General features: G+C 36.7%; 1 protein-coding gene and 1 long non-coding RNA gene across 2 annotated transcripts; one reads left to right on the forward strand and one right to left on the reverse strand.

The window, feature by feature from the left end:
• Positions 1-2,977: 2,977 nt before the first annotated feature.
• Positions 2,978-16,145, reverse strand: LOC131722005 (zinc finger protein 70-like). The gene is made up of 3 exons (XM_059015514.1): positions 15,503-16,145; positions 5,363-5,683; positions 2,978-4,321 (listed from the first exon to the last, which is right to left on the reverse strand). Exons 1-3 carry the CDS (start codon positions 15,771-15,773, stop codon positions 3,654-3,656), a joined length of 1,260 nt encoding a protein of 419 aa, XP_058871497.1. The 5' UTR covers positions 15,774-16,145; the 3' UTR covers positions 2,978-3,653.
• Positions 16,146-18,840: 2,695 nt separating this feature from the next.
• LOC131721990 (uncharacterized) lies at positions 18,841-21,028 on the forward strand. Its single transcript, XR_009319980.1, has 2 exons — positions 18,841-19,015; positions 19,123-21,028. It is a non-coding gene; the product is annotated as an uncharacterized LOC131721990 (long non-coding RNA).
• Positions 21,029-23,262: the final 2,234 nt, after the last annotated feature.

Below are 23,262 nucleotides of genomic sequence, written 5' to 3' on the forward strand. Positions count from 1 at the left end.
AGGGCACTACTCAGGGAGGCCACCAAGAGGCCTATGGCAACTCTAAAGGAGTTACAGTCTTCAACAGCTGAGCTCGGAGACACTGTACATACGGCAACAATAGCCCGGGTGCTTCACAAAACTGGCCTTTATGGGAGAGTGGCAAAAAGAAAGCCATTGTTGAAAAAAACTCACATCAAATCTCAGCTAGAGTTTGCCAGAAGGCATGTGGGAGACTCAGAGACCTAGTGGAAGAAATTCTATGGTCTGATGAGACCAAAATAGAGCTTTTTGGCCTCAACACTAAGCGCTATGTTTGGTGCAAGCCTAACACCGCACATCATCCTGAGAACACCATCCCTACCGTGAAGCATGGTGGTGGCAGCATCATGCTATGGGGATGCTTCTCTGCGTCAGGGCCAGGAAAACTCATGAAGATAGAGGGCAAAATGGATGCAGCAAAGTACAGAGAAATCCTGGAGGAAAACCTGCTGAAGTCTGCAAGAGACCTGGGACTTGGGAGAAGATTCATCTTCCAGCAGGACAATGACCCCAAACATACAGCCAAAGCCACACTGGAGTGGCTTAAAAACAAAAAGGTCAATGTCCTGGAGTGGCCCAGTCAAAGCCTGGACCTCAATCCAATTGAGAATATGTGGAAAGAGTTGAAAATTGCTGTTCACCAAAGGTCCCCATCCAACTTGACGGAGCTTGAGCAATTTTGCAAAGAAGAATGGGCAAAAATTGCAGTGTCCAGATGTGCAAAGCTGGTAGAGACTTATCCAAATAGACTCATGGCTGTAATTGCTGCCAAAGGTGCCTCTACCAAATATTGACTCAAGGGGGTGAATACTTATGCAATCAATTATTTTCTGTTTTGTATTTGTAATTAATTTAGAATTTAGATTTTATTTTTCACTTTGACATTATGGACTTTTTTTGGTGTTGATCAGTGGCAAAAACTCCTAATTAAATCCATTTTGATTCCAGGTTGTAACACAATAAAATGAGGAAAAGTCCAAGGGGGGTGAATACTTTTAAAAGACACTGTATATAAATAATATGCAATATATGTGTGTATATCTATATATAATGCATTGTTGTAGCTTTTTATATATTTTGTTTAATGTTTTATACTGTAAATAGCCAGCCCCTTGGGAGCACCCGTCCACGGTCGGCTGTGGAACAGCCTGGACTCGAACAGGGAACGTCCAGGCTATAGAGCGCATTCTGCACTCCACGCAGAGCACCTTTACAGGATGCACCACTCGGGAACCCGGAACCCTGCAGGGGTTATATATATATATAAAATCAACCAAATCGATTAGTGACATGTATTTTCCTGGTTTGCCATTTATTAATTTATGTCAGTTTAAAAATTTAAATACATTTCAACAGCTACCTAGAGGCGCAGCGGGTTGCACGTTCGAACCTCGGGAATTTTTTTTGTGCGATATGTGCTGTTTCAAAACATAATAAATAGCTTTGTGTAACTGGTATGGATATCAAAGTGCTTGCGTTCCCTGGTTTATTTGTATTTTTTATATATATTTTTTATAAAAATGTAGTCGTCGCCCCCCTCCCCGACTCGGGAAATGGCGTCTGGAACACGCGTCCTCCGAAACGTGCTCCTTCCAAGCCGTCATTTCTCGCACTGCAGATCCACAGCAATGCTACCAGACCTATAGTGCCGGAGGACAACACAGATCTGGTGGCTCCACTACAGAGCCACAGGCGCACTATCGGCCACAGGGGTCGCTTGAAGCGCGGTGAGCCGTGGATTCCTCTGCTGAAACCTGACAGCTCCATTTAAACTCGTGTATTTTAATCAATTGTTATCCCACTTTGAGAGAAAAACTGATGAGAGGGTCCGGCTTGAGAACATACACAACACTTAATAAAGGAAGCTCTCATAAAAATCACACTTACAACACGTCTTTATTGTTACACAAACTATTTTACTGCTGTTGGGAAACTGATGCAGACCCAACCTGAGACCCTGTTTGCATTATCAAATACCCGGTCACTTATCAAACTGACTTTGCAGTTTACGGCTGGACAGCAACAGGGCCTGTGTTAAGAAACCATTTATAACAATACAGGGCACAGAAGAGGAGCTGATACCGTCATACCTGGACAAGTTTATGTGCAGAGAAAGGTACGGCAGGAATTGTCTAGATGCATTTATAAATACTGCATCAGATCACACAGCTGCACAGGGGGTGCAACCCACATCTTAAAAGAAAAAAAAAGAAAAGCTGAAAGTTGAAGATATCTTTTAAAAACTATTTCTTTTCAGAATAAGATTTTCAAATTCTGTAGTTTAGGGAGAAGTATCAGATTTGATTTAAATACTCGTTTTTGAATTGATTTGAATGCTCATTTTGAATTGATTTGAATGCTCATTTTGAATTGATTTGAATACTCATTTTGTAGTGAATGATACCTGATGTTCCAGGGACAGCCTCTTGTGTCTCCACTCCAACACCATCACTATCAATAGCATCTTCCAGTGCTGTCATCAGATCTGGTATCCTTGACTTTATTAGGCTGTAAATCTGGGGCAGAGGTTGTGCAGGCTCTCCAGATGAATGCTGCTGGCATTGCTTTGTAACAGCATTGCGTGGCTCTGCTTTCAGCCTCTTCCACAGATAGTGGTGTAGCGCACAGCACTTATGGAAATCTGTTAAAGAGAATGTAGTTCTGGGATTTTAAAATGGCATCAGAACTACATTTCCCAGTGCCTAGTGCTCCTAATGAAGCCAGCAATGACAACCATCTGGGTCAATTGCGATGAACTTGTGGATTCAGTACAGAGCTGCATACTAAGCTGCGGAGCAGCTAATCATAATCTACTTCAACCAAAAGATGGAGGCATTGTTGCTAAAAGTCCCATTTCCAAGTATTGAAAATGCCTGTTCTGGATGTTTAAAATGAAATCCTTGATTTACAAGACACTGAACATCATTTAAAACAGCATTTAATACAGGCAGCAAAACATTTTTAATATAGATTTTATTTGGTTTAGTAGTCTCGTTGTCAATCAACAAATTGATATTAAAAACACAGAACCTACGTTTGTTAATAGAGCACCCGAGAGAGAGGGCAATATTAAACACATCCTGAGCAGAAATCATCTCGTTAAGAAGCAATGGTATGCAGCCCATTACATTCCTAAAAGCTCTCTGGTGCCCCCTGCTGGAAACAGTACTGCTTTACACTGCAAGCTGCCGGCATGATAACTGCAGTACACTGTGCTGTGTCTTGAGGTACCGCAGATTCACCGTGGTATTGGGGAAGCTTCCACAGAACCCAATGCAAGAGGCTGAGCAACGCAAGAGAAAGGAAAGAGAAACGTGCATTCATAATAACAATCTATTTAATATATTACTAATGTGAGGTAACACAATCCGAATGCTCAACAAGACGATGAATACAAGATGTACTCGTTCATATTTGAGTCTGTGAGCTTTTGATCTGAACAGATTGTGATTAGGGGTGACCCTGTTTATCAAGCAAGTTTATTATTTTGTTTTCAGTAAATATTTCTGTATTTAGTCAAATGTCCTCCTGTTGTTTAGGTGTCCCCAAGCGTCTGCAATTCTGAGAATGTTCTCGAGTCCTGTAAGAGCCTGCAACTGACTTCACTTCACACACTAAGTGCAGGGAGAGGATTACACACCTGTGTGAATTTTATGGTGTCTTTTAAGGTTTCCAATCAGGCTAAATCTCTTCCCACAAACAGCACAGTGATAAGGTTTCTCTCCTGTGTGAATTTGATGGTGTCTTTTAAGGTCTCTTAAATGGCTGAATCTCTTCCCACAAACATCACAGTGATGAGGTTTCTCTCCTATGTTAATGTGCTGGTGTGAATTAAGATTTCCTAAGTGTGTGAAACTCTTATCACTGGACTGTATGTGGGAAGGTTTCTCTCCTGTATGAATGCGCTGGTGTCTTTTAAGCAGTGATATATGATTGAAACTCTTCCCACAATCAGCCCAGGAAAACGTAGTCCCTCCTGTGGGATTTCCCTTGTGAGTTTCAGGAATGTCTAATTGACAGGAACTCTTCCCACCTTTAATAGAATGAGGCAAGGTCTTCAAGTTGCCCTGGGTTTCAGAATTGTTAAAACATGCAGAATGTGGCGTCTCTGTACTCTCCACAGTAAGTGGGTGTCTGTCTTGTAAAGAAGGGATTTTAACTGAGTGAGTTCTCAATGTCTTCACATACTCTTCTTGGGGTGTCGTTTCTCTGTGTTTCTTGCACTGTGGTTTGCCTCTAGAAGAGTTTTTGCACTGGGGTGATGGAGTGGAGTCGTGTTCTCCTTCATCTACTTTAGAAGCTAAAGAAAGAAAGAGAAGAGAGACAAAGGTTATTGTACAGCATTCTTCCACATGCACTGTTCTGCAGGGCTTCATGTCATAAACATGACAACTAGAGTGAACTCTGATGATTCAAAATTAGAGCAAAGACCTGGTAAAACTACAATTCCCAGAATCCCCCTCCCAGCTGAAACTGATTTGCTGGTCTGCTGTACAGAACCCCTCCACACACGTACTTAATGTACTGTGACAATAACAACACAGCAATGCTTACTGTGAGACGCACAAGAGTGAAATGTGCTGCTGAGAGCAAACATTACAGTCCCTGGGAAAGTTGTAGTGAGATGAGCTTTTAAACATGATATTGTATCTGAATAAAGTGTAAGAATTAAAATAAGACTGATGGGTCATACAATACGGGTTCACTCTCATTGTGGCGATGCTGCTGCATACTCTCCACAGAAATGCTCTACTGAAATGTTTCTTCTGGTGACGCTAAGCAACCCGACTGGATCTGACATCACCCAGTGATGGGACATGTGATCCCTGCAGCTCTGTACAGCTGTGGGAGCAGCACAACTGCAAACAGCCTACCAGAAATGGGGAAAGGCACAGATCTAACACAGGGGTGTCCAAAGCTGGCCCTTCCACTCATGATCTTTGTTCCAACCCTGTTCTGAGTTGTTTAAATGAACTAATTAAAGATCCATCCAGGCACAGGAGCAGCACTTTATAGAAGTGAACCTGTTCAATGTGGAGTGGAATGGCCTCCAGGAGCGTGATTGGACAGCTCTGATATCACAGCATTCTAAAGAGGCGTGGCAGTGGCTGCACATCCAGCGTGATTGGACAGCGCTGATCTCACAGCATTCTAAAGAGGCGTGGCAGTGGCTGCATAGCTAGCAGGTGCCTCAGGAGCAAGCACAGTGATGTCCTTGTTGACATAGTGGTTGGGCAGCTCCCCTTGGTTAAAATATGACTCTCAAGCACACTGCTGGTGTTCAGTACCAGGTTCTGCAGGATGAATAGGCAGCTCAATGCTGCTTGTTTTCTAGGATTACCTCCAAATCCCAGATCACATTCAGATGGAGAATCATCACACAGGCTGGATCCCAGCTTGGTGTTCTCCTCAAGTGTACAGACATTATTTTTAGTACGACGTTCCTCTGCGATGGAGACACATTCCTGTTCTATGAATTCCTCTTTAATAGGAACACATTCCTGTTCAGGGACGTCTTCATCTTTAACACATGTCAGCTCTGTAACCTGTATTAGACTTGCACACCACTCCTGCTCAAAGGACTCCTCTTGTGTGTAAACTGCTTCTATCTTTGGCCCTTCCTGTGCTTCAGCTTCAGGGATTGCGTGGCTCTCAATGGGATCTGTGGGAAACAAAATTGTATAAAATTACAACTCTTACTTACTAGCTAGGTTCCTCTACAAAGCCAGCCCCTTGTCAGAATGACTGAAAAGATTCAATTATTTTAGCCTGTCTGCATACGACATGCCTTTTAAACCCGGGATAATTCTGGTTGCTCTTCTTTGCACTCTTTCTAGGGCAGCAATATCCTTTTTGTAACGAGGTGACCAGAACTGAACAGAATATTCTAGATGTGGTGTTGCTAATACATTGTAAAGTTTTAACATTACTTCCCTTGATTTAAATTCAACACTTTTCACAATATATCAGAGCATCTTGTTGGTCTTTTTTATAGCTTCCCCACATTGTCTAGATGAAGACATTTCTGAGTCAACATAATGTCACTGGGTCTAAGAGGAGCTATCTCTCTTATTTTATTGATTTATTTTTAATTAATAGTGTTACTTTACCCTTTAACTCCCAAATTAAAACACATTTTTCCTCGCAGCAGGAAACCACACAACAGCTGAGGACAACAGAGGCAAGTCTCAGCAAAGTGTCTGAGGAATGTCTTTCTGTGAACTCATACTGTATTGTGATCATGGTTGGGATGGAAACTGTCATCACAGAATACAAGTTTCAATGTGTCAAATACAATGAGCAGACAAGGGGCTGCAGCAGGAGAGCTGCTTATTCTCAAAGCAGCTTCATGGAAACAAGTGATTTACACAATTCTGACTTTTCAAAGTGCAGCAATATGTTTTTTTGTACAAACTCCACCTGTGTAATAATCATTAGTAACAACATTGGAAGCTTACTTGTGCAACGTCATATGAACTGTATATATACATCCAATCACATCCCTTCTAGTATTACAATACATTTGAAATGGTGTGGCTCTCCCTAGTGCATGCATCCTCTGCTCTTAAATAGTAACCTGTATTAGTAAGTGTCTGGATTTTAAACAATATGAGCGATCGTTTCCTAATTCTGTTATACCCTGTATTAGTAAGTGTCTGGATTTTAAACAATACGAGAGATCGCTTCCTAATTCTGTTATACCCTGTATTAGTAAGTGTCTGGATTTTAAACAATATGAGCGTTCGTTTCCTAATTCTGTTATACCCTGTATTAGTAAGTGTCTGGATTTTAAACAATATGAGAGATCGTTTCCTAATTCTGTTATACCCTGTATTAGTAAGTGTCTGGATTTTAAACAATATGAGAGATCGCTTCCTAATTCTGTTATACTCTGTATTAGTAAGTGTCTGGATTTTAAACAATATGAGAGATCGCTTCCTAATTCTGTTATACCCTGTATTAGTAAGTGTCTGGATTTTAAACAATACGAGAGATCGCTTCCTAATTCTGTTATACCCTGTATTAGTAAGTGTCTGGATTTTAAACAATACGAGAGATCGCTTCCTAATTCTGTTATACCCTGTATTAGTAAGTGTCTGGATTTTAAACAATATGAGCGTTCGTTTCCTAATTCTGTTATACCCTGTATTAGTAAGTGTCTGGATTTTAAACAATATGAGCGATCGTTTCCTAATTCTGTTATACCCTGTATTAGTAAGTGTCTGGATTTTAAACAATATGAGCGTTCGTTTCCTAATTCTGTTATACCCTGTATTAGTAAGTGTCTGGATTTTAAACAATATGAGCGATCGTTTCCTAATTCTGTTATACTCTGTATTAGTAAGTGTCTGGATTTTAAACAATATGAGCGATCGCTTCCTAATTCTGTTATACCCTGTATTAGTAAGTGTCTGGATTTTAAACAATATGAGCGATCGTTTCCTAATTCTGTTATACTCTGTATTAGTAAGTGTCTGGATTTTAAACAATATGAGAGATCGCTTCCTAATTCTGTTATACCCTGTATTAGTAAGTGTCTGGATTTTAAACAATATGAGAGATCGCTTCCTAATTCTGTTATACTCTGTATTAGTAAGTGTCTGGATTTTAAACAATATGAGCGATCGTTTCCTAATTCTGTTATACCCTGTATTAGTAAGTGTCTGGATTTTAAACAATATGAGCGATCGTTTCCTAATTCTGTTATACCCTGTATTAGTAAGTGTCTGGATTTTAAACAATATGAGAGATCGCTTCCTAATTCTGTTATACCCTGTATTAGTAAGTGTCTGGATTTTAAACAATATGAGCGATCGTTTCCTAATTCTGTTATACTCTGTATTAGTAAGTGTCTGGATTTTAAACAATATGAGCGATCGTTTCCTAATTCTGTTATACCCTGTATTAGTAAGTGTCTGGATTTTAAACAATATGAGAGATCGTTTCCTAATTCTGTTATACTCTGTATTAGTAAGTGTCTGGATTTTAAACAATATGAGAGATCGTTTCCTAATTCTGTTATACTCTGTATTAGTAAGTGTCTGGATTTTAAACAATATGAGAGATCGCTTCCTAATTCTGTTATACTCTGTATTAGTAAGTGTCTGGATTTGAAACAATATGAGCGATCGTTTCCTAATTCTGTTATACCCTGTATTAGTAAGTGTCTGGATTTTAAACAATATGAGAGATCGCTTCCTAATTCTGTTATACCCTGTATTAGTAAGTGTCTGGATTTTAAACAATATGAGAGATCGCTTCCTAATTCTGTTATACTCTGTATTAGTAAGTGTCTGGATTTTAAACAATATGAGAGATCGTTTCCTAATTCTGTTATACTCTGTATTAGTAAGTGTCTGGGTTTTAAACAATATGAGCGATCGTTTCCTAATTCTGTTTACCATGAGCTGAACAATGTACTTTATTTATTTATTTTATGGTTAGAATTTTTCTAACAAACAAACTGCAGCTTCACGCTATTCTGAGCAAATGATAGATTTTAATAATAGAATAGACACTGTTATAGTATAATATATACTGCACCACTATCCATTCTTAATAATACACACTGTTATAGTATAATATATACTGCACCACTATCCATTCTTAATAGACACTGTTATAGTATAATATATACTGCAAAACTGTTCATTCTTAAGAATACACACTGTTATAGTATAATATATACTGCACCACTATCCATTCTTAATAATACACACTGTTATAGTATAATATATACTGCACCACTATCCATTCTTAATAATACACACTGTTATAGTATAATATATACTGCACCACTATCCATTCTTAATAATACACACTGTTATAGTATAATATATACTGCACCACTATCCATTCTTAATAATACACACTGTTATAGTATAATATATACTGCACCACTATCCATTCTTAATAGACACTGTTATAGTATAATATATACTGCAAAACTGTTCATTCTTAATAATACACACTGTTATAGTATAATATATACTGCACCACTATCCATTCTTAATAATACACACTGTTATAGTATAATATATACTGCACCACTATCCATTCTTAATAATACACACTGTTATAGTATAATATATACTGCACCACTATCCATTCTTAATACACACTGTTATAGTATAATATATACTGCACCACTATCCATTCTTAATAATACACACTGTTATAGTATAATATATACTGTACCACTATCCATTCTTAATAATACACACTGTTATAGTATAATATATACTGCACCACTATCCATTCTTAATACACACTGTTATAGTATAATATATACTGCACCACTATCCATTCTTAATAATACACACTGTTATAGTATAATATATACTGCACCACTATCCATTCTTAATAATACACACTGTTATAGTATAATATATACTGTACCACTATCCATTCTTAATAATACACACTGTTATAGTATAATATATACTGCACCACTATCCATTCTTAATACACACTGTTATAGTATAATATATACTGCACCACTATCCATTCTTAATAATACACACTGTTATAGTATAATATATACTGCACCACTATCCATTCTTAATAATACACACTGTTATAGTATAATATATACTGCACCACTATCCATTCTTAATACACACTGTTATAGTATAATATATACTGTACCACTATCCATTCTTAATAATACACACTGTTATAGTATAATATATACTGTACCACTATCCATTCTTAATAATACACACTGTTATAGTATAATATATACTGCACCGCTATCCATTCTTAATAATACACACTGTTATAGTATAATATATACTGCACCACTATCCATTCTTAATAATACACACTGTTATAGTATAATATATACTGCACCACTATCCATTCTTAATACACACTGTTATAGTATAATATATACTGTACCACTATCCATTCTTAATAATACACACTGTTATAGTATAATATATACTGTACCACTATCCATTCTTAATAATACACACTGTTATAGTATAATATATACTGCACCACTATCCATTCTTAATAATACACACTGTTATAGTATAATATATACTGCACCACTATCCATTCTTAATAATACACACTGTTATAGTATAATATATACTGCACCACTATCCATTCTTAATAATACACACTGTTATAGTATAATATATACTGTACCACTATCCATTCTTAATAATACACACTGTTATAGTATAATATATACTGCACCACTATCCATTCTTAATAATACACACTGTTATAGTATAATATATACTGCACCGCTATCCATTCTTAATAATACACACTGTTATAGTATAATATATACTGCACCGCTATCCATTCTTAATAATACACACTGTTATAGTATAATATATACTGCACCACTATCCATTCTTAATAATACACACTGTTATAGTATAATATATACTGCACCACTATCCATTCTTAATAATACACACTGTTATAGTATAATATATACTGTACCACTATCCATTCTTAATAATACACACTGTTATAGTATAATATATACTGCACCACTGTCCATTCTTAATACACACTGTTATAGTATAATATATACTGCACCACTATCCATTCTTAATACACACTGTTATAGTATAATATATACTGCACCACTATCCATTCTTAATAATACACACTGTTATAGTATAATATATACTGCACCACTATCCATTCTTAATACACACTGTTATAGTATAATATATACTGCACCACTATCCATTCTTAATACACACTGTTATAGTATAATATATACTGCACCACTATCCATTCTTAATAATACACACTGTTATAGTATAATATATACTGCACCACTATCCATTCTTAATAATACACACTGTTATAGTATAATATATACTGCACCACTATCCATTCTTAATACACACTGTTATAGTATAATATATACTGTACCACTATCCATTCTTAATAATACACACTGTTATAGTATAATATATACTGTACCACTATCCATTCTTAATAATACACACTGTTATAGTATAATATATACTGCACCACTATCCATTCTTAATAATACACACTGTTATAGTATAATATATACTGCAGCACTATCCATTCTTAATACACACTGTTATAGTATAATATATACTGCACCACTATCCATTCTTAATAATACACACTGTTATAGTATAATATATACTGCACCACTATCCATTCTTAATACACACTGTTATAGTATAATATATACTGCACCACTATCCATTCTTAATAATACACACTGTTATAGTATAATATATACTGCACCACTATCCATTCTTAATAATACACACTGTTATAGTATAATATATACTGCACCACTATCCATTCTTAATAATACACACTGTTATAGTATAATATATACTGCACCACTATCCATTCTTAATAATACACACTGTTATAGTATAATATATACTGCACCACTATCCATTCTTAATACACACTGTTATAGTATAATATATACTGCATCACTATCCATTCTTAATAATACACACTGTTATAGTATAATATATACTGCACCGCTATCCATTCTTAATACACACTGTTATAGTATAATATATACTGCACCACTATCCATTCTTAATAATACACACTGTTATAGTATAATATATACTGCACCACTATCCATTCTTAATAATACACACTGTTATAGTATAATATATACTGCACCACTATCCATTCTTAATACACACTGTTATAGTATAATATATACTGCACCACTATCCATTCTTAATAATACACACTGTTATAGTATAATATATACTGCACCACTATCCATTCTTAATAATACACACTGTTATAGGATAATATATACTGCACCGCTATCCATTCTTAATACACACTGTTATAGTATAATATATACTGCACCACTATCCATTCTTAATAATACACACTGTTATAGTATAATATATACTGCACCACTATCCATTCTTAATAATACACACTGTTATAGTATAATATATACTGCACCACTATCCATTCTTAATACACACTGTTATAGTATAATATATACTGCACCACTATCCATTCTTAATAATACACACTGTTATAGTATAATATATACTGTACCACTATCCATTCTTAATAATACACACTGTTATAGTATAATATATACTGCACCGCTATCCATTCTTAATAATACACACTGTTATAGTATAATATATACTGCAGCACTATCCATTCTTAATACACACTGTTATAGTATAATATATACTGCACCACTATCCATTCTTAATAATACACACTGTTATAGTATAATATATACTGCACCACTATCCATTCTTAATACACACTGTTATAGTATAATATATACTGCACCGCTATCCATTCTTAATAATACACACTGTTATAGTATAATATATACTGCACCACTATCCATTCTTAATAATACACACTGTTATAGTATAATATATACTGCACCACTATCCATTCTTAATACACACTGTTATAGTATAATATATACTGCACCGCTATCCATTCTTAATAATACACACTGTTATAGTATAATATATACTGCACCACTATCCATTCTTAATAATACACACTGTTATAGTATAATATATACTGCACCACTATCCATTCTTAATAATACACACTGTTATAGTATAATATATACTGTACCACTATCCATTCTTAATAATACACACTGTTATAGTATAATATATACTGCACCACTGTCCATTCTTAATACACACTGTTATAGTATAATATATACTGCACCACTATCCATTCTTAATACACACTGTTATAGTATAATATATACTGCACCACTATCCATTCTTAATAATACACACTGTTATAGTATAATATATACTGCACCACTATCCATTCTTAATACACACTGTTATAGTATAATATATACTGCACCACTATCCATTCTTAATACACACTGTTATAGTATAATATATACTGCACCACTATCCATTCTTAATAATACACACTGTTATAGTATAATATATACTGCACCACTATCCATTCTTAATAATACACACTGTTATAGTATAATATATACTGCACCACTATCCATTCTTAATACACACTGTTATAGTATAATATATACTGCACCACTATCCATTCTTAATACACACTGTTATAGTATAATATATACTGCACCACTATCCATTCTTAATAATACACACTGTTATAGTATAATATATACTGCACCGCTATCCATTCTTAATAATACACACTGTTATAGTATAATATATACTGCACCACTATCCATTCTTAATAATACACACTGTTATAGTATAATATATACTGCACCACTATCCATTCTTAATAATACACACTGTTATAGTATAATATATACTGCACCACTATCCATTCTTAATAATACACACTGTTATAGTATAATATATACTGCACCACTATCCATTCTTAATAATACACACTGTTATAGTATAATATATACTGCACCACTATCCATTCTTAATACACTGTTATAGTATAATATATACTGTACCACTATCCATTCTTAACAATACACAGTGTTATAGTATAATATATACTGCACCACTATCCATTCTTAATAATACACACTGTTATAGTATAATATATACTGCACCACTATCCATTCTTAATAATACACACTGTTATAGTATAATATATACTGCACCACTATCCATTCTTAATAATACACACTGTTATAGTATAATATATACTGCACCACTATCCATTCTTAATAATACACACTGTTATAGTATAATATATACTGCACCACTATCCATTCTTAATAATACACACTGTTATAGTATAATATATACTGCACCGCTATCCATTCTTAATAATACACACTGTTATAGTATAATATATACTGCACCACTATCCATTCTTAATAATACACACTGTTATAGTATAATATATACTGCACCACTATCCATTCTTAATAATACACACTGTTATAGTATAATATATACTGCACCACTATCCATTCTTAATAATACACACTGTTATAGTATAATATATACTGCACCACTATCCATTCTTAATACACACTGTTATAGTATAATATATACTGCACCACTATCCATTCTTAATACACACTGTTATAGTATAATATATACTGCAGCACTATCCATTCTTAATAATACACACTGTTATAGTATAATATATACTGCACCACTATCCATTCTTAATAATACACACTGTTATAGTATAATATATACTGCACCACTATCCATTCTTAATAATACACACTGTTATAGTATAATATATACTGCACCACTATCCATTCTTAATACACACTGTTATAGTATAATATATACTGCACCGCTATCCATTCTTAATAATACACACTGTTATAGTATAATATATACTGCACCACTATCCATTCTTAATAATACACACTGTTATAGTATAATATATACTGCACCACTATCCATTCTTAATAATACACACTGTTATAGTATAATATATACTGCACCACTATCCATTCTTAATAATACACACTGTTATAGTATAATATATACTGCACCGCTATCCATTCTTAATAATACACACTGTTATAGTATAATATATACTGCACCACTATCCATTCTTAATAATACACACTGTTATAGTATAATATATACTGCACCACTATCCATTCTTAATAATACACACTGTTATAGTATAATATATACTGCACCACTATCCATTCTTAATAATACACACTGTTATAGTATAATATATACTGCACCGCTATCCATTCTTAATAATACACACTGTTATAGTATAATATATACTGCACCACTATCCATTCTTAATAATACACACTGTTATAGTATAATATATACTGCACCGCTATCCATTCTTAATAATACACTGTTATAGTATAATGTATACTGCACCACTATCCATTCTTAATAATATATTAAGGCAGGGTGCTGATGCCGCCCCCTGTATTCACCCAGTTCTGTCTGTAAAGATCGCTGTAAATGTGTGTGTTTAACAATAAGGAAACAGGACTACAGCAAAATAATGAGCCGCGACTCTACCAAAGACAAACACAGCACTGGAGCTGAAGACAATGAAAGCATTTATCTAAAAACAGATGTGCAGTCAAACACGAAAACACGATGCGCTGCTGTGTGTTGATATGAGGTCCCAAATCATTATTCTAAAGCTCTGTAATATGGTCTGTGAGTGTGACTCTCAGTGGGACTCTAAACAAGACATCACTTTACCTGAAGGACACCGTGTAAGACTCTCTAATTACAGACTGGTTAAGACTTACCAATATAGTAGTTTCTTAGTTTCTAGAATACCTATTTAAATATGAATTAGACTAGGTTAGATGCACTACGTTCTTATAATCTATAAAATAACACAATGCCTCAATTAGACTCCTTATAACCAATATTAGGACAGAGCTGTGCTATTAACAGCGCTTATAATAATCAAACACTTTAAAACGCGTCTGAAGAGAGATTCGACCCAAGATCTTTCCAGTAGAAGGTGGTTTGAGGTGTTGGATTGACCGAGCAATACCACCCAATAAAACCCATCTTACCTTGAAATATGAAAGGCTGTTTAATGTCTGCATGTGCAGCGTTTATACACCCTCGCACGGCTTTCAGCTCGCTCTCTGATATTTCCAATCTCAGCTTCAGACTTTCATTCTCTCTCTTCACTGCAGACATGTCCTCTTGTAATTCAGTGAATTTGCTGCTCACAGCTTCAGTAATCGCGCACACGACGCTGTCTGCAGCCGCTTTCACTGCGAGCTCGACGGTGGAGGCGAGCTCGTCTTGAAACAACGACACGGAGACACTGAGGTCCATCTTCACTGGTTTAGTTTGAGACTGCTCTAGCGGAATCCTCTTTGCATTCAGAAACACAGCCTTCGGTTTGTATTTAGTAAGATATATCTGTTTTTATCGTAGCCTTCCCATTCAAATACATGCATCACACACAGACTTTGCACGCAGCAGCAGCCCTTTCTATTCCAGGTACTAAGTCTGAGCACATTCTGCGGAAAACGTGTCCAGATTCAGATCCAGGTCACGCATCCACGGGTTTAAAAGTCTGCAGAGCCGCGCAGCTTCTCAAGAGGTCCTGCGCAGGAGCAGCCGCGGCGCAAAACAAGAGACGAGCGCTGGATGACAAAGAAGCGTGTAGCAACCAGATCCAATCCTCACTCCATGTGCTACTGCCACCTAGTCAGGGGGTGTGAATCACCTTCGAGTCATGACATTATCTTATGAATGATTTGTAATACAAATTAAAATGATTTGACTCTTTTTCCACACAGTTATTATACTTTTCAAATATTCAGATATTTATTCTAAAGGTTTAAACATGTAAAAAAAAAAAAATTATGCTAAACTGATTTATGAGTTTCTCTGACATATTATCTGGGCAGCAGTGTGGAGTAGTGGTCAGGGCTCTGGACTCTTGACCAGAGGGTCGTGGGTTCAATCCCAGGTGGGGGACACTGCTGCTGTACCCTTGAGCAAGGTAATTTACCTAGATTGCTCCAGTAAAAACCCAACTGTATAAATGGGTAATTGTATATAAAAATAATGTGATATCTTGTAACAATTTTAAGTTGCCCTGGATAAGGGTGTCTGCTAAGACATTAATAATATCTGATTTCATTATTCATTCAATAGATTTAGTTTATTAACCTGCTCTGTCACTCCACTGGGTAGTTATTCATATAACTACTGGGTAGTTATTCATATAGCCACTCACCTCTTCAAACAGCACCTGTAGAACTCCTCTGTTGTATCCTGGGACACTATCACCCTTCATTTAAATATGCTTTATTTTGCTCTTATCTGCCCCCTATTTTACTGCATTTAATCCTGTACCTCAGAATATTGTAATCTCCCAAGTGTTTAATCTGTAGTATTTTGTACTTAATCATATCCTGATGTAACTATCACTACTTAATCATATCCTGATGTAACTTTCACTATTATCTGCTGTATTATTGAATTGTGGTTTGTCACACTTGAGAATTATTGTATTTCTTGTTCTTATTGTATGACTTATATTGTAACACTTGAATGTATTTGTATTTGCTTGCGATTGTAAGTCGCCCTGGATAAGGGCGTCTGCTAAGAAATAAATAATAATAATAATAATAATAATAATAAAAAGCATTTCATTCAAAGAGCTTTAGTTTTCTAACGCCTCTCAGGTTTTTCTTGTGGAATGGGACGCTTTTTAATCACAATAAGACACCTCAGGACATCTTTCCAAAGCTTTTACGCCAGTCTTTAATTAACTCCTATTTATTTTAAAGAGGTAAACCACCTGTTCATTTTACAAAACTAGAACCACACAGCTGAGTAATACACTGTATTTCAAGCCCTCTTCAGCACTCTCAGTGTGTTTAGTTTTTCATGTTGTAACATTAACATGATGTCTTGTCCTTTTTTAAATCAATAGCAGTTAATTAAAGGCTGGAGGAAGCGCTTTGATAAGGCGTCCCCTCGAGTCTCACAGAGCAGCGCACTCCTTGGCGTGTCTCATTGCTGGTGACTCTTCTGCTGCTGTGGACGCGGCTCTGTTGCCTGGTTTAGTTCGCAGCGCAGTCTGAGGAAGAGTCTAAATCTGTGCCGCTGGACAGCAGGGAGGAATACTGTCCTGGATAAAGAATAGGAGACAACAATACAGTTTAAGAGAAACTAAATAAAAGCATGGGGTAGAAATAGCAGAGGTTACTGCCTGGAAGTTTACTCGTAAAGAATGACCTTTCTGCGACCCTGTGCTGTATTTACCAAAAACAAGTTCACACGCCCTGAACCTGCAAGACGAGCGAAGAGAAAGCTATGAAACTGCGAGCATGCCTGCGCCATTGTGGATCTGTTTGTGACAACCCCGCTCAACTTGAATTAACCTGATATACTTCTAAAAACATTATCAGGGGTATCGCGTTAGTGTTTGAACATCTCATTCGGAAGAAGAGGACGGGAAATATCAATATAATTACACGAAACACAGATTATATATCTGCGTGAAACTCGCTGCATCGACGCTGCTGCCGGTGTCATGGCAAATTTTGCCCCCCTGCCAAATTTGTCCCCCCCCCCCCGAGTCATGTGACATGTCAGCGTTCTGTTGCTATGCGCGTCACTGCTTTTGCTCCACAGATCTTGACACTGACAGTTGGAGTTCGTTGGCGCCGTCATACAATTGTAATCAAATCATTTTTCTTTTTACAGTACAAATTTGTAATACTGTGTTTTTTCCCCCCTCAGAAAACTACATTTATCAATCGATATGGATCACTTGAGAGCGGTATATCGCTACCTCAGCACAGGTGAGTATCCTGAAAAAGCCACCAAAGAAGAGAAGAGGGGTATCAGAAAGAAAGCCAGTACAGTTGAAAGGTAAAAAAAAATAAATAAATATCGAAAATTAATATTAATACATTATAAGTTATTGAAGCCGTCCTGTATTTTTGAAGATGTACATAGACATTTAAATAAATGATAAACGTGTGTGTGTAATATATATATATATATATATATATATATATATATATATATATATATATATATATATATATATATATATAAAATGAAAGAAAAGGTTTAAAAGATTAAAACATCTCTCTATATATAACTAATAGCAGAAATGTGAGTACCAGAAAACAGAATTTGTATTAAAGAAGAATATATATATATATATATATATAATTATGTAACTTAAGAGTCTAAGAAATGACCATTATAAAGGGCAGAGACAGTTTTCCACATGTCAGTATTGTCAGTGGTTCTGATTCTTTTGAATAGGTTTTAGCTCATTCTTTTTAAAAACATTCATTTAAAAACCTCCACTCATTAAAGTATTTACTGTAATATTATCTTTCCTTTTGTTTTATCTGTCAGGTAAGTACCTGTATGTCCCTGAGAAGAATGGAGAGTGTCTCTGTAGGGTTGTGACCGATGAAGAGGAGAAGACTGCCATTCTCAATGAAGTTCACGCAGGACACTTTGGGATCAAGAGAATGATGGGGAAAATCATTCAACGATTTTACTGGAAAGGGATTGTAAAGGACGTGGAGCAATGGGTACTTTTTATTTTTTAAAAACCTAATTTTTTAATTTTTTTGCTTCTTGTCGCTTTTCCATTCATGATTTAAGTATTACTTGTTTCATCATTACTGTTTCCCTTAAGATCCTGAATTGTGAAGCATGCCAGAGATTTGAGAGGGTGAAGACTGTTGCCCCAGAACTGAAGCCAATCAAAGTTGTTTCTCCATGGTACATGATCGGTGAGTATTACATCATTAAACTTTTATAGTGAGGTCAGACAAAGAATGGAAGAACATACGTAATTTAAATGTAGTCTGTAATATGTAGAAAACTAAGAGCTTAGTCTGGTAACAAACTTTCTTGATAGCCAGTTAAACAGATTGTAAGCACGTGCTCACAAAACATCATTTGACAACAGGTTGCAGTTTACAGACTAATTAGAGCAAGTGTCACATTGTCACATGACATCCATCTGTAATGTGATTAATGTGTCATCCACAGGGGGTGGAAATCTGCTATGTTTTGTACAGATAGGTGCATCAGGACAATTTCTAGTACAAAAAGATGCAACACCCATTGACAACAATGACTGCCCAAAAAAAAAAAGGGTGCCCCATTTAAATGTGTTTGACTCTTTGGGAATTAATAATAAGCATGATTTCCGTTCCCAGGTCGTATCACTGCTGCAGTACAGTGGAAAGACAGTTTGGATCGGGTGGCCACATGTACAGCAGCAGCAGGGATGTAGTGACTGTGGACTGTTTACCATCGCAAGATCCAGGTAAGTTATGATCAAAAGCAAATGCGTGATCATCTTTTTTCTTGTTTTGTAGCTGGATCTCTTACTCCTTTCCCGAGCTGTGAGAGAACTCCCCTCCCAGAGGTACATTTCTGTGATGTGGAGGTCTACTGCACATGCAGGAGACCATACAGGATTGGACTGGAGATGATGGTGGAATGCGGGAGGTGTGGCGAATGGTTCCATGGCCAGTGTGAAGATCTACAGCCAGATGACCTCATAAGTATGGAGGAGTATATGTGCTCCATTTGCAGAGTTACACACATGGGTAAGCATGTAAGTAAAGGTGAAACAGATTTATTATTTTGTTTTTTACTATATGTTTTTTTGAACATTTTATCTAAGCATTCCAGCTTAGTATATTATACTAACACTAAAATTTGGTAATGCCTGTCAAACAACTTTACCATAATTTATAGCTATTTACATATGTACAGTAGGGCATTGTTAATAAGGCTCATTGCCTTCAGTGTTTATTTTTCATGAGCACACAAACTACTTATTTTGAAGACTTTTTTTTTCAGGAGACCTTGATTCTGTATTGAGACGTTTTTATTTGGAGAAATATTGCAGATGCTTTTTCACTTTCATTTTTAATTGGTATGGTAGTCTTAGTTTCTGAGCTACTGAATTATTGCCTGACTTGAGTATTTCCAGGGCAGAGATATCCAAAGTAAACTGGATGTCAGTTCTAATACCCACCTTGTTTAATGTAGTTATTGTGAACCAGCTGGGGGAGGGGTTGATTCACTGTATTGAAGTGAAATTGTGCCAAATAAGGTGGGTGTAACATGATATAAAAGTACAGTAAATGTAATTCTGAAGTAATAAACAACTTCACATTTTACATGTACATGTTTCAGACAGTACATGTAATGCTTCAATTTCAAATTCGATTTCCATTCCTATTAAATGATATTAGACAATTACATACTATACAAGTTAACAGTATGAAATGTCATTTTTAGACAGACAGCCTCTTTAAAGTCCTTTGTGGGTTATGTGAGAAGGCATTTTAAAGTTCTGTTAAACCTGCTCCTAACACCCCACTCCATAGGTCAGGACCTTGACGTGGTGAGGGGGCTTTTTACCAAAGCTGACCTACAGTATAGCTTTTTTTTTTTTTTTCACCACTGCTTACGCATTAAGTCCTGGATAGCACTTTACAATGGAAATATGCAATCTGATCATGTACTGATCATGTTTTATTGTGAAGAATACAGAAAATAAAGTTTGTTACATTTTTCAACATGTTGTGCCTTTTTTGTGAATGTCTTTCTGGTTCTGACTACTACAACTGATACACAACTCACTAAAAAAAAAACATTAGCTGTAAAACACGCACAGAAACTGAAGCAAAATAGTTTGTGCACTTAGCACAGCATGGTCAAAACAAAGGAGTTGGATCTCGATGTGAGAAAAGCACTTGTTACAGTGACTACTACAGCAGAAGGGGAATCGATAAAGAGCGTTGTGGATAAAAAAAATCGTAATACAAAAATCCACAATAATCAAGAAGTATTTGAAGACTAATTCAACTGAAACGATGGAAAGAAGGGGACGTCCCAGGAAAATTACGACTATAGCATAAAGAATTGTTCGAGCAGCTCGCAAAAATCCAAGGATTTAAAGAAACATCTGGTATAGCAGTGTATGAAATAACTATACAAAGTCATCTAAACACAAAAGGCTTATACGCGACCTTAATGGTAACCACATTTGACAACAATTAAAATAAAAAAAATAAAAAGCGTCTTGAATGATCTTTAATTAAGGGTGTCAATAATTTTGTCTGCAACTGTATGTAATCATGACAACTCCCTGATTGTGATCCATAAGTATAGCAAGACTAAGCATCAACATGACTACCCACAAATGTGTAGAAATTATTACCAGACTATACTTCTAACTTATTGTTTGTTATAAACATTTTTTTTATTTGAAAAGTTACAATTTTAATATAATGTTTGCGTTACAGTTGTGATCATTTAAGCTGTTCTACTTTATTATTATTATTTATTAGCATATATATGTAATTAAACAATATTTAATGTATTTTATATTTACTGTAAAATCTATTATGTAATCGCGTGAAGAGCAATCAAATGCAATACAACCATTTATGATACAAAAAATATTGTTCTAAAATCTCAGATATCCGCAAACTCTTTAACACCTCTCCCTCCCCCGCACCCCCTCCTGCTCCAACCCCTACACCCACTACATCCCCTACTAACTCGCCCTCCCTCTCCACCTTCTTGCCCCTCTCAGACTCTGACCTCTCCTCCCTGCTCCAGGGTCACAAACCCACCACGTGTGCCTTGGACCCCCTCCCCACTCACCTCTTTCAAGCTGCTGCTCCTGCTCTACTCCCCTTCATCTCCTCCCTCCTCAACACCTCTCTACTTTCTGGCATCTTCCCCTCTGCCTTCAAAAAAGCCTCTATCACTCCCCTCCTCAAAAAACCTACCCTCGACCCCACCTCCCTCCAGAGCTACCGTCCTGTCTCCCTCCTACCCTTCCTCTCCAAAACCCTCGAGCGGACTGTACACCGCCAGCTCTCTGCTTTCCTGTCCAACCACTCTCTGCTTGACCCTCTCCAATCTGGCTTCCGCTCTGCTCACTCCACTGAAACCGCCCTTCTCTCTGTCACCAACTCACTTAAGTGTGCCCGAGCTGCCTCTCTCTCCTCTGTCCTAATTCTCCTCGACCTCTCTGCTGCCTTTGACACTGTTGATCACTCTATTCTACTATCATCTCTTGCTGACCTGGGGATCTCTGGCACTGCTCTGGCCTGGTTCTCCTCCTACCTCTCCAACCGCACTTACCAGGTAACCTGGCGTGGAGCAACCTCCACACCTCACCCTCTCTTGACTGGAGTCCCCCAAGGGTCAGTCTTGGGTCCTCTCCTGTTCTCTCTCTACACCCGCTCCCTGGGCCCCCTCATCGCATCCTATGGTTTCTCATACCATTTCTATGCTGATGATGCTCAGATTTTCCTCTCCTTCCCCACCTCTGACTCCACCATCTCCTCCCGTATCTCTACCTGTCTGTCTGCTATTTCCTCCTGGATGCACTCGCATCACCTCAAACTCAACCTCTCTAAATCTGACCTCCTTTTCTTTCCCTCCTCCTCCCCCTCCTCTGATCTCTCTATCTCTGTTCCTCTGGAATCTACCACACTCTCTCCCTCTTCCTCAGCTAAAAACCTTGGAGTCACCCTGGACCCCTGCCTCTCTTATTCCCAGCACATCTCCACTCTGGCACGCACTTGCAGATTCTTCCTGAGCAACATCCGAAGAATCCGACCCTTCCTCACCAACTATGCTACCCAGCTCCTGGTCCAGGCCCTGGTACTCTCCCGCCTAGACTACTGCAACTCCCTCCTGGCTGGCCTCCCTGCGTCTGCCACCCGTCCGCTCCAGCTCATCCAGAACTCTGCTGCTCGCCTGGTGTTCTCTCTACCTCGCTTCGCCCACGCTA

This window comes from Acipenser ruthenus, chromosome 50 (genome assembly GCF_902713425.1).
Source record: "Acipenser ruthenus chromosome 50, fAciRut3.2 maternal haplotype, whole genome shotgun sequence".
In the NCBI taxonomy this organism is placed as follows: domain Eukaryota; kingdom Metazoa; phylum Chordata; class Actinopteri; order Acipenseriformes; family Acipenseridae; genus Acipenser; species Acipenser ruthenus.